The sequence below is a fragment of the Antechinus flavipes genome, chromosome 1 (genome assembly GCF_016432865.1).
Source record: "Antechinus flavipes isolate AdamAnt ecotype Samford, QLD, Australia chromosome 1, AdamAnt_v2, whole genome shotgun sequence".
Taxonomy (NCBI): domain Eukaryota; kingdom Metazoa; phylum Chordata; class Mammalia; order Dasyuromorphia; family Dasyuridae; genus Antechinus; species Antechinus flavipes.
The window spans coordinates 581,377,838-581,400,762 of record NC_067398.1 but is presented as its reverse complement, the minus strand read 5'-3'; the positions used below and the strand labels follow the sequence as shown (position 1 = coordinate 581,400,762).

Here is a 22,925-nt window from a genome sequence, read left to right as displayed (position 1 = left end):
GGGCAATACTATCTTTTTTCAGACAAAATGATGTTATACTTTAAAAATCCTAAAGATTCAACTAAAAAGTTAAATTAATAATTTTAGTAAAGTAGCAATATATAAAATCAACCCACATAAGTCATCAGCATGTTTAAATAATACCAACCCTACAAGAAGAGATAGTAAGAGATACCTCATTTATAATACTTGTAGACTGTATAAAATACTTGGGAGCATTTACTGAGAAATACTGAGAAAAACCCAAGTACTATGTGAGTATAATTATTAAACACTTTTTTAGAAAATAAAATCAGATTTAAATAACTGGATAATATTACTTGTTCATGAATGGACAGAGTAAATATAATAAAAATGACAATTCGAGTGAAATTAATCTACTTATTTAGTACTATTGCAATTAAATTAGCAACAAGTCATTTTCTTGAAGTAGAAAAAATAATAATACAATTCATTCAGAAAAAGTCAAGCACATAAAAGGAATTAATGGGAAAAAAGTGTAAAGGAATAAGGTTTAGCAGTACCAGATCTAAAACTATATTATAAAGCAATAATTATCAAAACTCTAACACTGGCTAGGAAATAGGTGGATCTGTAAAACAGATTAGATATACAACATACAATAGGAAATTATTGTAATAACATTGTGTTTAACAAATGTAAAGATTTAAGCTTTTGGAACAAGAATACATTTTTTGGCAGAAATTGTTGGGAAAACTGGAAAGGAACCTGTCAGAAATTGAGAATAGCTCAATATCTTACACCATTTACTAAGATATGGTCAAAATAGACACATGACTTACATATAAAGGCAGATATCATAAGAAAACTGGAAGAACATAGAATATATTACCCAACAAACTTTATTCTCCTTCACACACTCTATGGTCTACATTACTCAATTTGCTGTTCCTACCATACACACTCCATTTCCCAGATTTGTGACTTGCACTGGATAATCTCTCATTCTTGGAATGCTTTCCTTCTCCCTTTCTTCCTCTCTCCCTCTTGACATTTCTGACTTTCAGCTTTCCTGGCTTTCTCTAAGCCAGGACGAAGAAACTTTTTTTTTTTTTTTTTCTGTGAAGGCCCACTTGGTTATTATAAACTTGGATGTTATAAACATCATCTGTGAGTCACATAAAATTTTCAACTTATAGAACTCAAAGCAGTAGGAAGCTATTGTACCTAGCTTTCAGTTCATTGCCTATAGTCTTGGCAAATGATTTCGTGGGTTTCTATCGTGCAGCTCGAATGTTCCCCACTATTACTTTAAACCCTAATTAAAAATCCAACTTTCTACAAAAGTCCTTTCCTATCCCCTTCTTTGTAGTTTCTCCCCTCTAAGATGATGTTTCAAATATACTGGGCATATCTTGTAAGAACATAATTATTTGTACATTGTTTCTCTCGCTTTAAAACGTGGTCTCTTTGAGAACAGGGGCTACATTTTGCCATTCTTTGTATCCACAGCATTTAGGACAATGACTGGCACACAATTATTAAAAATTTTTGTTAACTGTTCACTGACAATTCATAGATAGAAGCTCCAATGAAAATTTCGAAATAATTTTTAAAACAGTAAAGTGCTTTCAAATAAATATTTTGCCCTAAAGCTCAATGGGCCTCATGTGGTGGGAACAAAATAGCCCATTCTCATTTAATGGGTGGATCCAGAAGCACCATTGGAGAAGTTTGTTTCTAAGTGCCTTTGTTCATTCCTTTTTTTTTTTTTTTTTCCGCAATGGGGGAGTAGGAGCCACACAATAGAGTTTGAGAGTGGTTGTTATTGTTGCTGTTGTGTTTTTTAAAGAGGTGTTTGGGGAGTGTTACAGATAAAAAATGTTGGGTGCACTTTCAGATGAGGTAATTGTATTATGTTTTACTTTGTAACAAGAGAGCACTCATGAAGTAACATTAATCTGTGAGTGTCTAATGTAAAAACAAGATACAGGAGTATTTTTTTAAATATAAGTACAGAAGTTTAAAACAGGTTAGAGAAGCCAAACATACACACACACACACACACACACACACACACGCGTGTGCGCACACACACACACACACATATAAATGTAGGTATATAGAGATATATATATATATGCTATATACACATGTACATTTGCACATTTATAAGTGATATAAATACACATATGAATACATATGTATGCATGTACATATATATACATATATATATACACACATACACACATACACATATAGTCATGAGATATAAATAGAAGCCCTCCCCTCCTAATCTTTTGTTTTAGCTTTTCAGATTTGCTATGGCAAAGAGAAAAAGATCAGAGCTTTAAACTTCATACAACTCAACAAAGATTTGCCTAAAAATACAAAGCAGGTAAATGGGGCATGTTCTGTGGAAATCTATCATGAAATTGAAATTTTTCCAGCAGGCTTGTCCATAGATAACTCTTTGATAATTGTAAAAGGGATATATCATTTAGCTAAATTGCATAAAACAAAAGCAATCTTCATTTTTTATCCATCTCATCAAAAAACAGTTATCAAGTTATCTATTAAGTGTTATCTGACTACTATTCAATATGATGGATTAAATTAGATATTATCCAGTTATTAGTCAGTTCTCCAAAGACTCTGGATACCCATTCAGAATTACTGATGATATAAGGAAACTGAAGAGGTAAGTCATTTTTAGCATTTTTTTCACAAGCTCTCAAAATTATTACATGTAAACTGACATTACATGGGAGAATCAGGCAACAGGTCAATCCCCATCATTTTATTTTCCTTGGTTATAAAAATTGTTCTTTCAAATTAAATACCCCTAAACATCAGCAAAAAGTGGCAAAGGATGAGAAGCAATAGAATATTTGCTCCTTTGGGTGTTTTGTTTTGTTTTTGTTTTTGTTTTTTTTTTTTTTGGTTTGTTTGTTTGTTTCTTTCCCCCCCTCCCCCAATTAACAGCAATTTTGTTTGTTCATTTGCATATCACTTCTAAGGCATAGATGGATAATGATAATCTCTAAAAATAACTACAGAGGTTATTACCCCAAATCTCATTCTGTTAATGAGAAAGTTCAGTGGAAATAGTATTGATTAGACTCTGTTAATGAGCCATCTTCTCTGAGGAAGTTTGACATTTTTTTAAAAAAATTCATCAGATTTGCTTTTAGTGTCTCCAAAGAATTCAAGTTTAATGCAATATAATAGTCAGGAAGAACTGGATTTAAAGTCCACCTCTGAAGTTTCTTCATCAATGGTACTCTAAAATGAAATCACAAATTCATAACTCATACAGACATAATAAACACACACATATACACAATGTTTTAGAATCTGTGATGCTCTAGCAAACTTGCTTCAAATTTCATAGTATTTCACTCTCATTATAATTTCAAATAAAGACCACAGTTTGCTATGTACTATTTCATAAAGTGACACATGTAAATTGTTAACTTATGGCTCTAAAAGATTCAACTGTAAAGTATAATTTCAATCAGGTGACCAATGGTTTTCCAGGACAGATATGTAAAGAATTAGTGGGAGCCATAGTTGAGTCATCAGAACTCTAGTCCAAAGGGCAAGGCAAGATCAATCAGTAGCAAAACAGAGAAAAAAGAGCTCCTTGAGAGCAGAGACTTTTTTGTTTGGGGAAAGTCCCTTTTTTAATTGCCAGAGTTTAGTATTGTGCCTAGTTCATAGTAAGTGCTTTATAATAATACGTGCCTAAACCTATAGTGATTATTGATTTATGACTGACTGATTATGCCTGTAATCAACAGAGCAGACTTAAATGCTAGTTGACTGAATGCAGAAAGTCTACAAAGCACTTTCCTGGACGAGCATGAAAAAGTAAATGAAGCAAAGCTCTCTGGTGATCAGTAACCATAGTTGTTTTTTCCAACAACTACCAAAGGATTCCTCCTGTCCTTCAAATTTCAGTTAATAATAAGTGGATTTAAAGCCATGATTTGGTGGATTAAAAATAGATTAAGAAGCAGATAGTTTCTGGAGTTGATACTGGAGTCAGGAAGCCATGAGTTTAAATTTTATCTTGGACTCATACTGGCTATGTGACTAGCAAGTCAGCCTCAATTTCCTCATAACAGCACCATTGTGAAGAATTATCATGAGGATAAAATATATAAAACATTATATAAACATCTGCTATTATTATTAAAGTGGTTTTTAATTTGGAGTTTGAACTTTTTAAAATATGTTTTGATGACTATATAGTCTTCCTCTCATCCTGTACCTTTTATATTGTGCATTTAAAAATATTATTTTGAGGTGTCTGTACCCTTTATCAAAGTGGCAAAGGAGTCAAAAGACACATAAAAACAAAGATTAAAAACCTCTGATTTAAAGAATCTTTGCCTCTTTCATGCAGGCCCCTTCTCCTAAGGCCCCTGTTCTAAATATATGTGGGAGCTCACAGAAGAATTAAAACTGAGATGGTAAAAGATCTAGGGCTCACTAGCCTGATGTATTTTCTTCACTGGCATCATGCTCTGGGGCCTTGTTCATTCAAGCTTGGTTAAAATCCTATGAAGGAAATTGTCTAATCAAAGTAGCCAATTTCATTAATATAATCACACTATCCTCCATTCTTTCAGCATCCTTTAATTCTGAATGGCACCATTTGTCATTCCAAATCTTGCTACTATTAATGAGGTTAATGAGATGAAGAGGAAAAACAACTACCATATTACATATGTTGTCAGCTTTGGTTGGTTTTGGAAGTTTCACACATTACTTTTTTGTTTTGTTTTGTTTTGTTTTGTTTTATACTCAGACAACATTTATTAAGCCTTTCCATGAAGAGCATCCTGCTACAGGTGCTATAATTACAAGGGGAAAAGATGAAGGTCTTTTCCTAAATAAGCTCACAAGATTTCACTACTCTAAATCAAAATATCTCAGTGGACAAAGTAAAATTAAAAAGAAATGAGACTGACTTTTCAGGTTTTCCTTTAAGCTCCATTTTTTCACTACCATGTGTCTAAAAGACATTAGATTATAAGGTATTTGAGGGCAGTGATCACCTTTTTGCATCCCTAGGACTTAGCATTTAAATCCACAGTGCTGCTTAATAAATGTTTTTTGATTCATTGATTGTAGGCTTCTCAAACTCAACATGTCCTTCTGGCTATTTCTTGTTAATCAACCAACAAAAATTTGTCACTAATTTAAAACAGAAGACAGATTAAAGATCAGGGATACAATAAAAGGACAAAAATCCAAGAACAGTCCCCAATCTCAAGGAATTTACATATAAAGAAGAAAACATGTAAATGAATAGATACCTGCATACATGTTTCTCTTATGTTAGTTGCCATTTCCCATCTTTGTGCAACTTGTACAGGCTACCTAGAATATATTCATTTTTCAATTCTACCTCTAAGAATATCAATTTTCCTTAAAATTTTAAATCAATTGCTCTCCATAAGTGAAACTTATGCTGATCTTCCCAGCTACTAGGATCCCCCCCCAAATCACCTCTTTTTACTATGTATTTAATTTACATGTACTTATGTACACATACATAAATACCCCAAAAGACCATAAGATTTTGTACTAGCGTATCAAACACATAGATAGATATTGATTGATGCTGAATGGGGTTACTGTGAATAAGTTACAGCAACAATCAGTACTTCAATTTTTTTTTCATCAATAAAATAGAGATAATTATATTTGCTCCACCTACCTCTCACAGGATTGTCATGAGGAAATTACATTGTAAAGTATAAAATGTTAATTTATATATATATATAATACATATATGTATATAAACATTTTATATATTTGATAAAATATATGTTTCATCTACTATATTAATATTTTCAACTCTTACATAAGCAAGAAACTAACATCATACAGGAAGCAGTATGGTACATTGGAGAAAGCACACTGAGCTTAAAGGATCTGGATTCAAATCACTGCTCAGATGCTTCCTTCCTGGAAGACTTTGGCTAAGTCATTTCACTTTCTTAAATCTGTTTTCTCATTTTTAAAGCAAAGGAGCTAGATTACATGGTTTCTATTGTCTTCCAAGTTTAGGGATATGTGTGTGTACATGTACATAAATGTCTGTACATATACATGTATGTATACACACATGTGTGTGTGTGCTAGCTTTGGAGTATTTATCTCATTGTGCCAATCATATGTCACTACACATCATTAAGTTTACCCATCAGAGATATCAAACATATGTGCTCCCTGAAAAGTATGTGTACACAGGATTAGGAAAACAGTATGAAATTGTTAAGAGTTACACTAAGGCTCTTAATGGCAGGACTGGGCTTTTGCAAAAGATACTGCACAAGTAGATAACATTGCTATAATCTCTAAAACCTGGATTCAAAATGCATTAATTCCTTTTTAACACTAAAGATTTTCAGAGAAATATACCCTAGCACTGTGGTTGTTAAGTCTAGACTTTCTGGTCATTTGAAAAATAGAAAGTGAACATTTGTAAGTTTTTAAATTACATATGCAAAGTAGCTGCCAGAAGTGAATTCTTCTATCAAAGTTACAAGCAGATGAAAAATGGCAGCTTGTACCAGAAACTCAAACAGATCATTAATTTTAGAAGCTCTCTAAAGCATTACTATAGCACACAGTTTGCATGCACCATGCAGAAAATTTCTATAACTCAGTGGTCTCTCATTTCTGACATTCTATTTTTGACAAGTAGTAACACAAGGGGCTCTTCACTTTGTTGGTATAATATGCAGCTTTGGTGGATGTGAAATTAGAACTCCCTGAATTAGTGCCCTAGCCAACTGAAAGGGCCTTTCTTCTAAGGCTTTTGTATCAAAGAATGGTCTATGTGAATAACTCTACAGAGACTATGAGAGCCAATAGATCACAAACCTAGACCTCGAAGAGATGCCATATACTATCTAATCTAACTCTTTCCTTTTAAAAATCAGGGAACAGATTTAGGGAAGTTAAGTGACTCACAAGAAGGAGAATCTGAGCAGATATTCAAAGTCAGGTCCTTTAAGTCCAGAATGTTCTTCCGATTGTACCATACTGCCTCCTATACGATATTACAGTTTCTTTTTTATCTAGTTGAAAATACCAATATAGTAGATGAAGCATTAATGATGATGAACAAACAAGAGTTGCATGCAGAATGAATCTCTTTGTCTGAGTTCCAGATGTTGGCTAAAGTCGCTTGATTTGATTGCACTGGTTTGTTTTGTGCATAGAAGGCAATATGTCCCCATTACCTAATTCAGGGATAAGAATTCTCCGCTTCAGAAACATTTCAGAATTCTTTTCAAAGTCCCTCTTAACAAAGAATCTGGTGCTCAGAAATGAGAAAGAAAAGAAAAAGGAAGAAAGGAAGGGCCAGGAAGGCAGAGAATTGTATTCAATGCCGGCCTTTCTCTTTCTCTCCCTTTGAGAGCACAGTGGCCCAACACCTGCTTGAATGATGAGACCTGGCATTCTGCTTGATTACTGTACATCTGCTACAGAACTCAGAACAAATTAAGTAAAAGAAAAAGTGGGGGGGGGGGGGGAGGGGAGGGGAAGGATTAGCAAGCAAGGTTGGCCCAGTTGCACCACTGTGAATCACACTGGTATTTTTCATATTTTTATAATCATCAGTGGGCACACATGCCCTTAAAATTGCAAAGATATTTCAAAAACAATTTAAATCAAGCTTGATAGCTAATTACCCTAACGTCACGCTGAATAACCAAACCACCAGGATACCAAAGAGAAATAAAGACCATCTAAGTGTAAACTATAAAGTATTATTCCTTTCCCATTTTTATTCACGTTCTCAGTTTTATTCCCTGAGAAAAGCTTTCCAGCTATTTCCCAAAATACATGTCATCTATATTAAATGCTTTAAATTGGCTGTTAGATTACAAAAAATGTCCCAGTTCAGCTTCATTACTATACTTCCTCACAAGTCAACATGTTTTACTGATTATAAAGGTTTTCATAAGATCATAGATTTCGAGATGAAAGAGAACTTGGATGCCATCAAATTCAACCACATTTCCCTACTTTCCCATTTTAGAGATGAGAAAAATGAGGCCCAGAAAGATTAAACCATTTGACAAAAGAAATGTAAGTATTAAGAACATGAGCAGGATTTGAAAATAGGCCTTTCCAAGTCTAGTGTCTTATTCTGATATCCCAACTCAAAGTGTCCTCTGCCAAACTATATACTTTTTATTTATTTTATACACATACACACACACACACACAACAAGAGTGAGTGTGTGTGTGTGTGTGTGTGTGTGTGTGAGAGAGAGAGAGAGAGAGAGAGAACAAGAGAGAGAGAGAGAGAGAGAGAGAGAGAGAGAAGAGAGAGAAGAGAAGAGAAGAGAAGAGAAGAGAAGAGAAGAGAAGAGAAGAGAAGAGAAGAGAAGAGAAGAGAAGAAAAGAAAGAAAGAAGAGAAGAGAAGAGAAGAGAGAAAAGAGAAGAGAGAGAGAGAGAGAGAGAGAGAGAGAGAGAGAGAGAGAGACGAGAGAGAAAACAGAGAAAGAGAGAGGAGAGAGAGACACACACACACACAGAGAAAGAGACAGAGACAGAGATAGAGACAGACAGACAGACAGAGACAAACAGAGACAGAGAGACAGAGAGAGAGAGAGAGAGAGAGAGAGAGAGAGAGAGAGAGAGAGAGAGAGAGAGCACCAAGTGAGAGTGACAGTGAATATCCCCCATTGGAAGATAAACCCTTTTGAGTGGGGATTGTTTCATTCTTTGTACTGTATCACCAGTGCCTAGTAGTAGGCATTTCTAGGAAGAGAGTAGGCATTTAATAAATGTTTTGATGAATGTCAATAAGTCTTACAAAAACCAAGAGTGCAGTTTCTCCTACAAGTTCCTATTTCAACAAATCTGCCATCAATGAACAGCTCTAACTTTGATTTGATGCAAAAGTCTTATATTCAGAGTTGATTAAAATACATAGCCAATTTTCTATAATCTAGATTAGCAGAGGTGACCATCGATAGAAATAATCCAAAACAAAAAATAATAAAATAGAAAATAAGTTTATATATGTAAAGTAATATTTAAAACACAAAAATTATAGAAATATGAATTAGTATTGTGATTTCTTATCCCACACCTGTTCTCACACCATTTGTTCCTCTAAAGCTTTCTCCTTTTTGGCCTCTCCATTCATCCTTGTCCTAAAAACTGTTGTAGCCATCAATAATCAATATTTCCTCCAGACTGGAATACATAAGGGAAGTTTCAAAGGAGGAACAGGTCTCATAATAGTATTGTTTAAGAGAACTTAAAAAAACTCAAAAGCAAGAAAAAATGAGAGTCGAGATTAAGCTAAGGTCAAGGGTATTTTTCTCCTCTTATACTGAATCCTAATATGTTGTAGCCAGCACCTATTAGCCCCCTTGTTAATTTTTAAATGAAAGTACTTATACATTGAAAAATCAAAAAAAAACATTTCAAATCAGGGCTTAATGTATTGTTTTGTTGATTGTCTAGACTTGAGAAAATGATGATAAAAATTCTAGTGATGAAGATTAAATTTTATATTTTTCTTCTATACATTTTTCAGAGCTAATTATTAAACATTTACTAGCATATTCCCACCTAATGACCTCCATCTAATACAACATCATATATTCTGTAGAAACTCAATAAATCATATATGGATTGAACTAAATGGAAACCAACAGCACACTAAATTTGGAAGTATCTAGGAATCAGATTCACATTTGGAGCAAGGATTTAGGTTGAAGAAGGAAAGAATATTGAAAGGACTATAACAAGCAAAAACATTCACCTGGATGGACTGAAAGTTGAAGTGATAGCTCCTGATAGGAGTTATATTTAGATTTTCATGATGAAATACTTTTTTTAAAAAAATCTATAAGACCAAGCAGTTTCACCCCTTTCCAACAATCTAAGACCAAAAATCTGACTATGCAATTAGATTTCCCAAAGAAGGATAAAGCCTAGAGCACACTGATAAATTCTGCCATTTCTTATATGCAACCTTTCTAATACACATAGCTTCTAGGGCCTGTCTTCTTCTGTTGAAAACACCTTATTTTTACTTTGTGAATATTTTGGATCTATTAATGTATGCAGGGCAGTTAAATGACACAATGGATATGGTGTTGGGCCAAAAATCAAGAAAATTCATCCTCCTAAGTTAAAATCTGGCTCTTACACACGCTATTTGACCCTGTGTAAGTCACTGAACCCAGTTTACCTCAGTTTCCCCATCTGTAAAATGAATGGGAGAAAGAAATGGCAAATCACACCATTTTCATTGCCAAGAAATCCCCAAATGGAATCACAGAGGGTCAAACACTACTGAAAATGACTAGACAACAGATTGCATATATTATTTCTTCCAATAGAATATAGGCTTCTTGACAGAAATTTTTTTCAAAAAGATTTTATTTTTTAAAAAATGTTTTTATTTTTATCTTTTTCTCTCTAGTGCTTACTCTAGTGTAAGGTACATATAGGGGTTAAATAAATGCTTATGGAGTGACTAGTTGACATTGTAATGAGATGCCAGAGTATTAATACTTCTATATTACCTTTTTAAGCTAGACATGGGGAGAAAGGCAATGTTGGGAGGAGGCCTGGGCTGTGACAAATTCTAACAGTTTGAAGCAATCCTTTAACTAATCTGGCTTAACAAACGTAATACACTGAACCTGAACACTCAAAGAGTCAATGATTTTTTTCAGTATAGGGCATTTCCAAATGACCAAAGCATATAACAACTCACTTCTAAACATTTTGGGAATTGAGTAATATACAAAGAGAAGCAAAGGGGAATTTAAATGCAGGTCTTTCTAACTCAAAACCTGGCATAGAACTCTCTAGTATATAAGACTATAGCAAATAAAACCTTGTCAAGATTTTCAGAGTGTCACAGAAAATGGGGAAACTCTGGGTGGGATATAAGACCCTTCAGCCCAGAGGGAACCTGCTGACAATATCGAGTTCGGCTCCCCATTTCCCCTAAGGGCTCTCGGCCTTCCTGAGAAGTCAGGGGGTGGTGACAACCTGTGTTGTAATAGAAGCAGAGATATCAGGTGGAAGAGTATATACCAGGTGGCAAACTACATACAATAGCAAGTTGTTTATGTGGTCCCACGAGCACATTATATACTGGGCACATGCCCAGTGTTGTTTTGGTTACATAAGGATATTAGGGTATAAAAGGGGGAAAGAACTTGGAATAAATGGACTCCATTTTTCCACCATCTTCAGGAGTCTTGCCTCATCACTTCTCCACTAGGATGGTATATTTTAATCACCCTGGCATGGGGACTCTAAAAAGCATGGTACATTTTATCACCCCAACTTGGGGGCTCTAGAAAGCAGGACACAACAAAGATTATAGGATTCCACATCACAGTTGTGTGGATTTGGGAAGTTTGAGTGTGGAGGAATAAGAAGAGAGCTAGAGCATTGTGGGGGAAAAAAAAAAGGATAACCAAAGAATTTTTTTAAATTCACAAAAGAGAACAGAAGGATGTTCCCAAGGAAATACAGAAAAACAAGACAACTTTGAAAGTTGCATATTTATTAAATTTATTATATACTTTTTTTTTCATTTTCCTCCCAGTTTTGCTTCTGACTTTCTGGATTTTGCCCATATATCTCATCTGCTTCAGCCCCTGGCCTCCTCACTTTGGAACAGTTTGTGTCATTTTTCTCCTCTCATTGGTGAGCTCCTCCTAAGGCCTCCATTTTCCTTTATTCCTCTTCTAGACTTTGCCATCATGCTCTAAAACAGGACTTCTATTTGCCCACTTTACAGCTTTGTGGACTTTGTGGACTAGTATTAGAATAGAAACAGCTTTAGGGCAGGGCTTATATCTTTTTTCTTGTATTTCTATCTTCAGCTCTAAGCACCATGATTGGCAAGTTTTTTTGTTGAATCACTTCAATGACTTCCAACTCTTCTGATCCCATTTGGAGTTTTCTTGGCAAAGATACTTAAGAGGTTTACCATTTCCTTCTCCAGCTCATTTTTTACAGAGGAACTGAGATACATAAAGTTAGTTGACTTACCTAAGATCGCACAATTATGTCTGACATCACACTTGAACTCAGGTTTTCTTGACTCAAGCCCTCCTCTATTTACTGTGCCATCTAGCTCCCTAGCAGTTAGTGCCTGGTAGATAACAAACACTTAATAAATGCTTGTTTCCTGACCTTAAAAAGAAGCAAGTTATAGATAATAAAGATTCATAGTTTAACAGATAATATTTTCTTTTCTACTTCATATATGAAAAGTTTTGTTGATTGTTAATTTTAGAATTTTTAAACATTGTAATAAAAAAAAAGATTGCAGAATTCTACATTTGAGTCACGTTGCCATAAAAATTCTTACTCATTGAACACTGCTCTGTAACACAGAGCCTTTCCTCCAAAAGATATCTAGTAGAACCACAAGATTATGGATCAGGAAGGAAGGAGAAATTTTTCCAAAAGCATTTGAATTACTTCTGCTGTTGCTGCTGTTGTAAGTACCCAGAGGCAGACACCTGTTGGTTGGGTGTTTGGGGTGGTTGGAAAACTTGCATAGTGGAGGGAGACACCTGAAGTAAAGGAATATTGGGAGAAAAGAGGTTGGTATAACTGTGTCTACAATGCAATTATAGACATATGATTGGCTATTGAGGGGAGGCTGGAATGCCACCTATGTTCTTGATCACTGTTTAATCACAAACCCCCTGGTGATTGGGTCATGGCCCTCACTTTGCAGACTGCTGCTGTAGGAAATATGACAACCTATAAGTAAAGCATAAAACATTTCCAATTCCTTTTCAGTGTGGATGAGCATGCTGGGGATGCACCCATCATCTCTGCAAAATCCAAACTGATTAAAAAAAAGCAGCCAGTAACTTTACCTTCAAAGTAAGGGACCTCTATAATGGTGTTTGCATCCTCTGTAGAGTAGGGGAAAATATTAGAAGACTTCTGGATATCTACCCAACTCTGTGATCTTTTAATATATAAAGAGAAGTGTGGAATAGGACATTCTTCCAAGGGAACGGAACTTAAATAGCACTCATTCCCCAAAAGACTAGTAATATAGTGGACAATTGGCAGGAGAGTTTTTTTTAAACATAAAATAATTGGATCTAGGGTGTTGCATATCGACTGCCTTCATATAAAAACTAAGAGAAACCACTCCCTAGACAGGCATTTCAGATCTAGACTTCTCAAAGTTACACAGAGCCTAAAAGCTCCAAGCCAATAGCGGGATGCCAGTTGACACTAACTTGCTATGTGACCTCAAACCTTTCATTTGTAAAGTGGACATATAATAATATTTAACACTCACTATCTCATGAGGTGATTGTGAGACTCAAATAAAATGATATATATAAAGCAGCTTAACCATCTTAAAACATTATATAAATGTTAACTAAAACGTAGTAGTAATAGTAGGAGGAGGAGGAGGAGGAGTAATAATAGTAGTAGTAGTATCTCCAGTAATAACATTTTGGTGTTTCTCTTATGTTATTTAGGTCAATAGAGTGCTTTCAGATAGGAAGCATACTCCATTTTATAGGTAAGGAAATTTATTTATTTTCAATCAATCAATAAGCCTTTTAAAAATACCATATGTGGTTGTTCAGTCATTTTCATTCATGTGTGACTCTCTGTTGGGATTTTCTTTGAAACATCCTGAAGTGGTTTGCCATTTCCTTCTCCAGTTAATTTTATTGATGAAAAAACTGAAATAAACAAGATTAAGTAATTTGTCCAGGCTCACACTTCTAAGTAAGTGTCTGGGCCATATTTGAATTCAGTTCTTCTTGAATCCAAGCTTGATGTTCTATCCACTGCACCATCCTAGCTTCCCAATGAAGTATTTACTCAGTGCTTAATAGGCACTGTGTTGAATGCTAGGAATTTGTCTTCCCCAAAACTGACAGTCAAATAGAAAGGGTTAAGTATAGAAGGTTGCCATTATTTGTCCACACCTTGAGAAATAATTTGAAGCCAGGGCCTGAAACTTCAGATTCAGAATTATTTATAGTACAGTAAGTTTCTTCATATCATCAAATGAGATAACATGTGTGAAAGCTCTTTGTAAAATGGAATGCCTATACAAATGTACAATCATATTATCATAACCTCAATTGTGGAAAAAAAAACTGATTTGACAATCCAAAGAGTTTGAAAAATGATTGGCTGAAACATTACTGAAAAGATTTAATCAGGCCAGAACTAATAAGTAGGATTCCCATCTCTTACAGACCACAAGTTGTTGACTTTAAACCTTTCAAGTAGAACAGTAAAAAAGATATGTTAAATGTCTTCAGTCAAACAAAATGTTTTTCATGCTTCCAGGCTGAAGACTTATCTCATAGATGTCTTCATTAAAAAAAAAAAAAAAAAAAAAAAAAAAGCCCAATAGAATCAATCTGGTACATCAAATAATTAAGGTTTAAATCCTATCTCTGACACTTATTATCCCTGTGATCCCAAAAAAGTCAATCTCTCAGGGCCTCAGTTTTTCATATTTAAAATGGGAAGGGGGTAGGAATGAAAGGGAGGTGATAGTATATCACTGTAAAATTTCCTTCTAGTTCTACATCCCTGATCTTATTGTAAGGTGGGAGGAGATTCATTGATTACCACATCCCACCAAAGTAATTATCTTTTTTAATTTAAACAATGACCCATCACTCAGATGTGGAAAAGATCCATATACTTTTTTTTTTTAAATAAAAGACATTCTAATTGAGTGTAACTAGAAGTCTGTTCTTATTGGATGATGGACTTCGTCACACCCTAGCGTGAATAAAATGAGGATTCTAAGAATCTAATGGTAGAGAACTAGTAGAGGAATCCAGAGCCAGAAAGAATTGGAAATCTCTGGAAACCAATGAAAGAGAAAGGTAGCATTGAGTGATGGATAAGAAGAAGGAATCAGAAGAATGCCATCAGCCCTACGAGAATTTCCAAGGAGAAGACGGGCTGAAATCTCCATATTCTCAAGAGCAGACTGAGTTTCCAAGAAAAGCTTTGTTCTTTCTCTAGCTTCTCCTTTCTGGTACCTGATAGTATGATAAAAGCTCATGCTTCTTTATCCAAATGCTGTTGATAAACTGAATTTTGATTCAACCACAAAGAGGTAGGGATTAGATAAAAATAAACATGAATGTTAATGAACATTTATTCCAGATCTATGGAAATATTAGGAATTTTCCCAACTGGGGGCTTAGAACAAATGTGATTGCAGTCTTAACTTTTCACTTGATGTAAACTCAGTAAAGCAAAAGAGGGAATTACATGGATCTGGGGGGCCATTATATTTCCCTAGCTTTAAAATAAGCTAATTATTGCAATAGTTGAACTATCAACTATGGTCCTATGAACTGGTGAACTTTGGGAAATCCTTAGCATTAAATAACCTACAAATAGTTTTGGATTTTTAATGCAAAAATGTTTTCCACCAATCATGGATTCATAAAATAAAATTTAAAAAAATCCCAAATCTCTAAGAGAATTTCTACAATTAAAATAATCATGAATAGGTCAATCTGGAAGGTAGAGTAAATGGAAGGATAAAACAAACACACTCAAAGTGCAATAACTATTTCAGGTTGTCACCTCTGAAGGTAGTGAAGTAGTAAATAAATTATTCGATTTGAATGAAGTGCTTTGAATTGAAGAACTGGATTTGAATTATGACACCATAATAGAATTGTGTAACCAGGCGCAAATTGATAAAATTTCTTATCTAAGTCTCTGAGTCTCATTTTCTTCATTTGAAAAATGGGGTTAATAATAATTGTAGCAACTATTTCACCTGATTGCTGTAAGGCTCAAATGATATGAAGCCAAAGAACTTTACAAACCCTAAAGTGCCATTAAACATCAGCATTTCACAGCAATAGCATTCCTGGCATGTGCTATAAAATCATAGGATTTAAAGGGAGGGACCATAAAGATCATCTGGTGGAATCCCTTTGTTTTATCAAGAAGAAAAGAGATTCAGAAAGAAGAAATAACTTGCCCAGAATCACACAGAAAGGAAGTCTGAGAGTCAGGATTTGAGCTTCCCTCTTCTGATTCCAAATGCAATGCCTAATTCACTTGGCCATGAACAACTACCATGATTTCATTAGCCATGAGATCATTTGGAAAACCAACAGTTTTTTTTAAGGAATTGCAATATCATTATGATCAGTTCTTGTTCCCATAAATCTCACTACAAATGACTATGACTTAATCTAATCTTCCTTTCATGGGAGGAGGGGGAAGGGAGGGAATAATATACACACGCATCCCTATACACACATACACACACACACACACACACATATATATACACACACACACATATATATATACACTAGTGTGAGAAAGAAAACTATATATTCCTCTTCTCTTCTTTTTTAGACAATTCCTCTTAGAGGGGATTTCCCAGTTCTGGACTCACCAAATTTTTCAGTTATTTCCTTTTGAAAGGGTGTGGGATGATAATTGAGGTCTAGCAGCTGTGGCTACAGCATTCATTCTACAGTAACTATGTGGAACAGAGAGATTTCCCCTTCACACCTAAAAATCCAAATTCCATTTGGAATCGTAACTAAATACTATCTCCAAATGTTTTAAAGATGTTTTTCTATGTTCATTCTGTCTACATAAAAAGGTTACAAGATGAGAACATTAATTCCTAGATACTATTTCTGTCTACTCTCCTTATTTCTTCCCCTCCAAAAGTGTGTGTTTTAGCCAAAGTCAACTACAACAATCTAACCAAAGAAAGCAACATGTAAAATGACGTTGTTTTGCATCTTTTCTACATAAAATCCTAGACTATCTGAGGGAAAAGAGCCTCAAAGACTCAAGGATGGCAAGAGAGCATCATCAGCCAGGCAGGAAATTAAGCACTGAACAATTTAAGACATTGTCAAGTTCTTAAATTTTTGAGACTTGATTTGTATTTCCGGTTTCTAACAATAATGAAAAACAGCCAAGCTTCCCAAAGTGATTAGGAATCCTTGATAAAACACAGATGTGAATTCATCTCTCCTTCCAATGAAAGTACATAAAATATTAGGCACAATATTCAAATTTATTATCTCATTAGAGATAATGAAAAGCTTTCAAAAGGTAAGCACAAATGACATTTTGAAACTGAATAAGGATGAGGCAGTCATGACAAAGAAATGAGTAAAAACAATTTCTGTAGATCAATGTATACCTCTGTTTGTGTGTTTTAGAAGGAGAGGATATTTTCTTGAAGACATTTGTTTTCTGGAAATCAACTTGTGACCTAGCATAAAGTGCCCTGGATTTTGAATCAAAAGACATGGTTTCAAGTGCCAGCTCAGACATTTATTAGCTGTGTAATCTCAATGACATCAGAGGTACAGACAGCTTCTCCCAAGAATCTAAGAACTTGGATGGGAAAAAAATTGCATATGCATGTGTATTAGTGTGTGTGTGTGTGTGTGTGTGTGTGTGTGTATGTGTGTGTGTGTATCTGTATATCTACTAAGAATAAAATAGTCATAATTTTTTGCTATCTTTTTTAATCCTATGCATTTTATTTTACACATTTAAAACTATTATTCTAAGAAAGAATCCATCAGACTGCCAACAGAGGCCATAACATTAAAAATATCTAAGAATCCTGGAGTAGATGAATTCTTAGGTTCCCTTTCAGCTTCTAACATGCCATTATTCTGTAAATCTGTGATTTACTACAGAGAAGATTTAGATAAGCAATACAGACTTACCTATAGATAGAGAAAGAAGCAACAGATCTGATAAGGGAGGCTACTGCACCCACTTTTGCAGCTTCTACTGCCCCTTGAACTCTATACTGTGCAGTTTCTCCATAACCTTTGTATGGCTGGTTATAAACAACAATCTTCCCTCTTGCTTCGGAAGCCCTTCTATGCAGTTCATCAAAAGAGGACACCACCAGAACTTCAGCTGTAATTCCTAGAAAGAAAAATTATAGGAACTTGATATGATTTCCTACATTCAGCTAATTTGGTACACAGAAAAATGTGACATTGATATTCATTCAACAACATGAATAAATCACATATTCTAAAGCAAATAAGAAAATTTGACCTCATGAATATCCACTTGAGTCTTCTTGGGATCAAACTCATGAATAGAATATAGTTCTTATTCAAAAGAACAGACTAGGGAGGGAAGGAAGGAAGGAAAGAAAAGAAAGAAAGAAAGAAAGAAAGAAAGAAAGAAAGAAAAGAAAGAAAGAAAGAAAAGAAAGAAAGAAAGAAAGAAAGAAAGAAAGAAAGAAAGAAAAGAAAGAAAGAAAAGAAAGAAAGAAAGAAAGAAAGAGAAAGAAAGAAAGAAAGAAAGAAAGAAAGAAAGAAAGAAAGAAAGAAAAGAAAGAAAGAAAGAAAGAAAGAAAAGAAAGAAAGAAAGAAAGAAAGGAAGGAAGGAAGGAAGGAAGGAAGGAAGGAAGGAAGGAAGGAAGGAAGGAAAGAAAGAAAAGAAAGAAGAAAGAAAGAAAGAAAGAAAGAAAGAAAGAAAGAAAGAAAGAAAGAAAGAAAGAAAGAAAGAAGAAAGAAAGAAAGAAAGAAAGAAAGAAAGAAAGAAAATAAAGAAAAGAAAGAAAGAAAGGAAGAAAGAAAGAAAATAAAGAAAGGAAAAGAAAGAAAGGAAGAAAGAAAGAAAGAAAGAAAGAAAGAAAAGAAAGAAAAGAGAAGAGAAGAGAGAGAAGAGAAGAAGAGAAGAGAAGAGAAGAGAAGAGAAGAGAAGAGAAGAGAAGAGAAGAGAAGAGAAGAGAGAGAAGAGAAGAGAAGAGAAGAGAAGAGAAGAGAAGAGAAGAAAAGAAAAGAAGGAAGGAAGGAAGGAAGGAAGGAAGGGGAGGAAATACACCTGCACTTTATATTAAGAATATATATTCAAGAAATATACATTTGGAAATGTGACCACTATGGGGACTTGTTTTGCCTATGTATATTTTGTTTCTCTATGCCCCTTCCCCCAAATTAGAAGGAAGTTGGAACAGATGATTTTTAATTGAAAAAAAAAAAAACTTTTTCTTAAAAAATCTAGTGATAAAATCTCGGAACTTTAGGGAATCAAATATTGTTATTGTTGTTGTTCAGTTGTTTCAGTCTGACTCTTCATGACTCCATTTGGGATTTTCTAGGAGATATTGGAATGGTTTGTCATTTTCTTCCCTAGCTCATTTTACAGATGAAAAAAAACTGAAGTAATCAGGTTAAGTGACTTGCCCAGGATTATAAACTAGTGAATGTCTGAGGCTGAGTTTGAACTCAAGAAATGAATCTTCCCAACTCTAGGCCTACAGGCCATTCACTGCACCACCTAGCTGCCCCCAAGGAGTTAGAATGTGAGAAGCATTTAGTCAAAAGTCAGCAGAAATGAAAAAAGAAGCAATTTACTAACCATTTAGAAAAACTACTGATCATCAGGTTAGATAAAAAAAAAAAAAAAAAAAAAAAAAAAAAAACAGATGAGGAACTCCTGACATATCACAAGCATAGAGTTAATGACACAATAGTGATGGAGACCTCCTATGGGAGAGCATGTTTGACAGATAAAAATTACCAAGAAACACAGATTTATTTCTTTGAGGAAGTAGCTTTATTATCAAAAAATCAACCAAGCAAAATCAGGAAACCTTCTATTGTAAGGAGCTTACCTGATAGTTATAAAACAAAGGTTGTATTCTCCCAAGGGAGGTAAGCCTCAGTTATTGATTAGAACTAACAAGCTTCTGTTGGGGCCCCAAAACTTGAAATATTCAGCATGGCAAACTTCCTACACCTTGGCTGAGTGACCAAAGCATCTCCCTACAATCAACTGCTCAGGAAGAAACTAACAAAGGCTTTGTTGGGGCTCATCCCACAATTATCCCAACATCTACAGGAACTCTTTTGATGTCAAAAATAAAAATTTAACAGACAATGATTTATTGATTTGCCTTACTAATAATTTCATCTTCGAAGAGAAAGGATTTGGGATCTAATCCTCAACCAGTTGTTAGGGAGGAGGAAAAGTGGAACTTTGGAGAAATAACTACTCCATCTTAGAATTTTATATAGAAAAGCTGAGCAAGATTGCACAGTAGTCTGGCATGAACTATAAGTTGGAGGACAGAAGATTTCAAAAAGAATAGGTAGTATGCCAAAAAATAAAACTAAACAAAAGTCAGCTTAGGAAAAGGCTCTGAAAAGTGAAATTCAGAAGACACACAAAAAAACAATTATTAATAAAAGAAAAAGGAGGGAATTGTCTAATAAAAATGGATATACCAGAAACTCACTAATCAATTTAATTTTTTTTTAATGTAAAAAAGGGAATCAAGAATTGATAATGAGCTGTATTTCAATATATTTGGTTTCCTTAGTAATTCCATTTATTTTTATCATATGCATTTAAAGACATTATTCTGAAAAGTGTCCATGAATTTTGCTAGACTGATAAAGGTTAAGGACCTCTGCCTTAGGCACATGTAGCTCATTGCTAGGATTCAAGGGTCAGTGATCACTAGAGTTTTGGATTGCCAAGCCATTAACTTTCAGTTTGACCTCAGAGTGCCTTTCAGTTCCTGACACAAATGTTGCTATTAGCCACTACTGTTACAGGGACAACTGGTCCTCACCAATTTAATTGGATTAAATGGCTTCCAAGACCCCGTCTTCATCTCAGGTTCTGTGCTTCTGTGATCACTTACATATCCACTGCATACACATCACTGTGCCAGGTTTGCAAGTCATATGAAATGCATATATGAAAAGGTTTCTGCCCCAAAACAAAATCCACAAATAACAATAATGTATAATATTAACTGATACATACAGCTTCTGACTGAGAAAGCCCTGAATTCAACTCCTGCCTTTGCCATGCACTGGCTATGTGATACTGGGCTAGTTGTTTGATTTCCAGAGAGTTCTATGTATGACTCTAAAATCACAATTTATAAACAATGTGCTGTGTTGATCTACACAGGTATTCCATATGTCAATGAATTTATAACTCTAGCCCCATTTCCCTATTGTATAAGTACATTAGAATTATCATACTCTCAAATAATCAAAGATATCCAGAGCCATGTGAAAAAAATGCTTTAATTTATTATTGATTAGAGAAATGAAAAGTAAAACAATACTGAAGTATTATCTCATACCTAATTAGATTAGGTTGGTTAATAGAACAGGAAAGGAAAATGATAAATGGAGGAGGGGATGTGAGAAAAATGAACCACTGATGCACTGTTAGTGGAGTTGTGAATTGACCGAACTATTTTGTAAAGCAATCTGCAACTATGTCCAAAGGAGTATAAAATCATACACACCCAAAAGAGATTTTAAAAAGTTCAATGGGGAAAACAACAAATACACCCACAAACATATATTTTATAGAAGCTTTCTTCTGTTGTCAAAAAAATTGGAAATTGACATGATCCCATTAATTAGAGAATGATTGAACAAATTGTGGTCTCTGATTATGAAGGATTACTATTGTCCTATGAGAAATGATGGGCAGAATGTTCTCAGAAAAACCTGGAAAGACTTACATGAACTGATGCAAAGTGAAGTGTACTGTGTACAAAGTAACAGCACTATAGTAAGATAACCATTTGTGAATTAATACAATGATCCAACACAGTACTGTACTTATGATGAAAAAATGATGAAAGAACTAATAGTATCTCAGTACAAATTGAAACATACAACATACTTTTTTTTTAAAACTTTATTTTTGAAGGGTTTTTTTGGTCTATGTTTTCCTTCACAACATGACTATTATAGAAATGTTCTGTATGTAATAATCTAAATCAAATTGTTTAATCTTCTCAAAGTGGGGGAGGGAAGGGCAAAAGAAGATGATTTTAAACTCAAAGTTTTAAAAGCAAATGTTAAAGATTATTTTTACATATAACCGGGGGGAAATGCTAAATAATTTAATTTTTAAAAATAATTAATATATTCTGACAAATATGAAAACTTCTGAGAAATTTAGTTAAGATGAATATGAACTAAAGCTGAGAAAAAAGGAAAGTAGAACTTGAAGATTTATACAATGACCCTTTAAGGAAAACAATACCTATTTTGAAAATTTCAGTACTCTAATCAACACAGTGACCAATTGTGATTCCAGATAGTGCAGAAAAAAAAGCATACCTCTTACCTCAGAGCACAGAGATAGTAGACCACAGGTACCTAATACTTTGTTTTAGTCAAAAGGTTGATTCATTACAGACAATTCTCAGATGAAGAAATTGAAACTATTTCTAGACATATGAAAAGATGCTCCAAGTCATTATTAATCAGAGAAATGCAAATTAAGACAACTCTGAGATACCACTACACACTTGTCAGATTGGCTAGAATGACAAGGAAAGATAATGCAGAATGTTGGAGGGAATGCGGGAAAATGGAGACACTAATACATTGTTGGTGGAATTGTGAATACATCCAATCATTCTGGAGTGCAATTTGGAACTATGCTCAAAAAGTTATCAAACTGTGCTTACGCTTTGATCCAGCAGTGTTATTACTGGGCTTATATCCCAAAAAGATCTTAAAGAAGGGAAAAGGACCTGCACATGCAAGAATGTTTGTGGCAGCCCTCTTTGTAGTAGCCAGAAACTGGAAATTGAGTAGATGCCCATCAATTGGAGAATGGCTGAATAAATTGTGGTATATTAATATTATGGAATATTATTGTTCTGTAAGAAATGGCCATCAGGATGATTTCTGGAGAGACTTACATGAACTGATGCTGAGTGAAATGAGCAGGACCAGGAGATCATTATATACTTCAACAACAATACTATATGATGATCAGTTATGATGGACCTGGTCATCTTCAGCAATCAGATGAACCAAATCAGTTCCAATGGAGCAGTAATGAATTGAACCAGCTACACCCAGCAAAAGAACTCTGGGAGATGATTAAGAACCAGAACCATAGAATT

The 22,925-nt window shown here is 34.4% G+C and overlaps 1 protein-coding gene across 2 annotated transcripts in view; it reads right to left on the bottom strand.

Moving 5' to 3' along the window:
- CPQ (carboxypeptidase Q) overlaps positions 1-22,925 on the bottom strand; it is a 679,622-nt gene that overhangs the window by 463,452 nt on the left and 193,245 nt on the right. For both annotated transcript variants that reach the window (XM_051970892.1, XM_051970891.1), the window contains exon 3: positions 17,731-17,938. In XM_051970892.1, the coding sequence (XP_051826852.1) occupies positions 17,731-17,938 (208 nt within the window). The remainder of the gene's footprint in view (positions 1-17,730; positions 17,939-22,925) is intronic.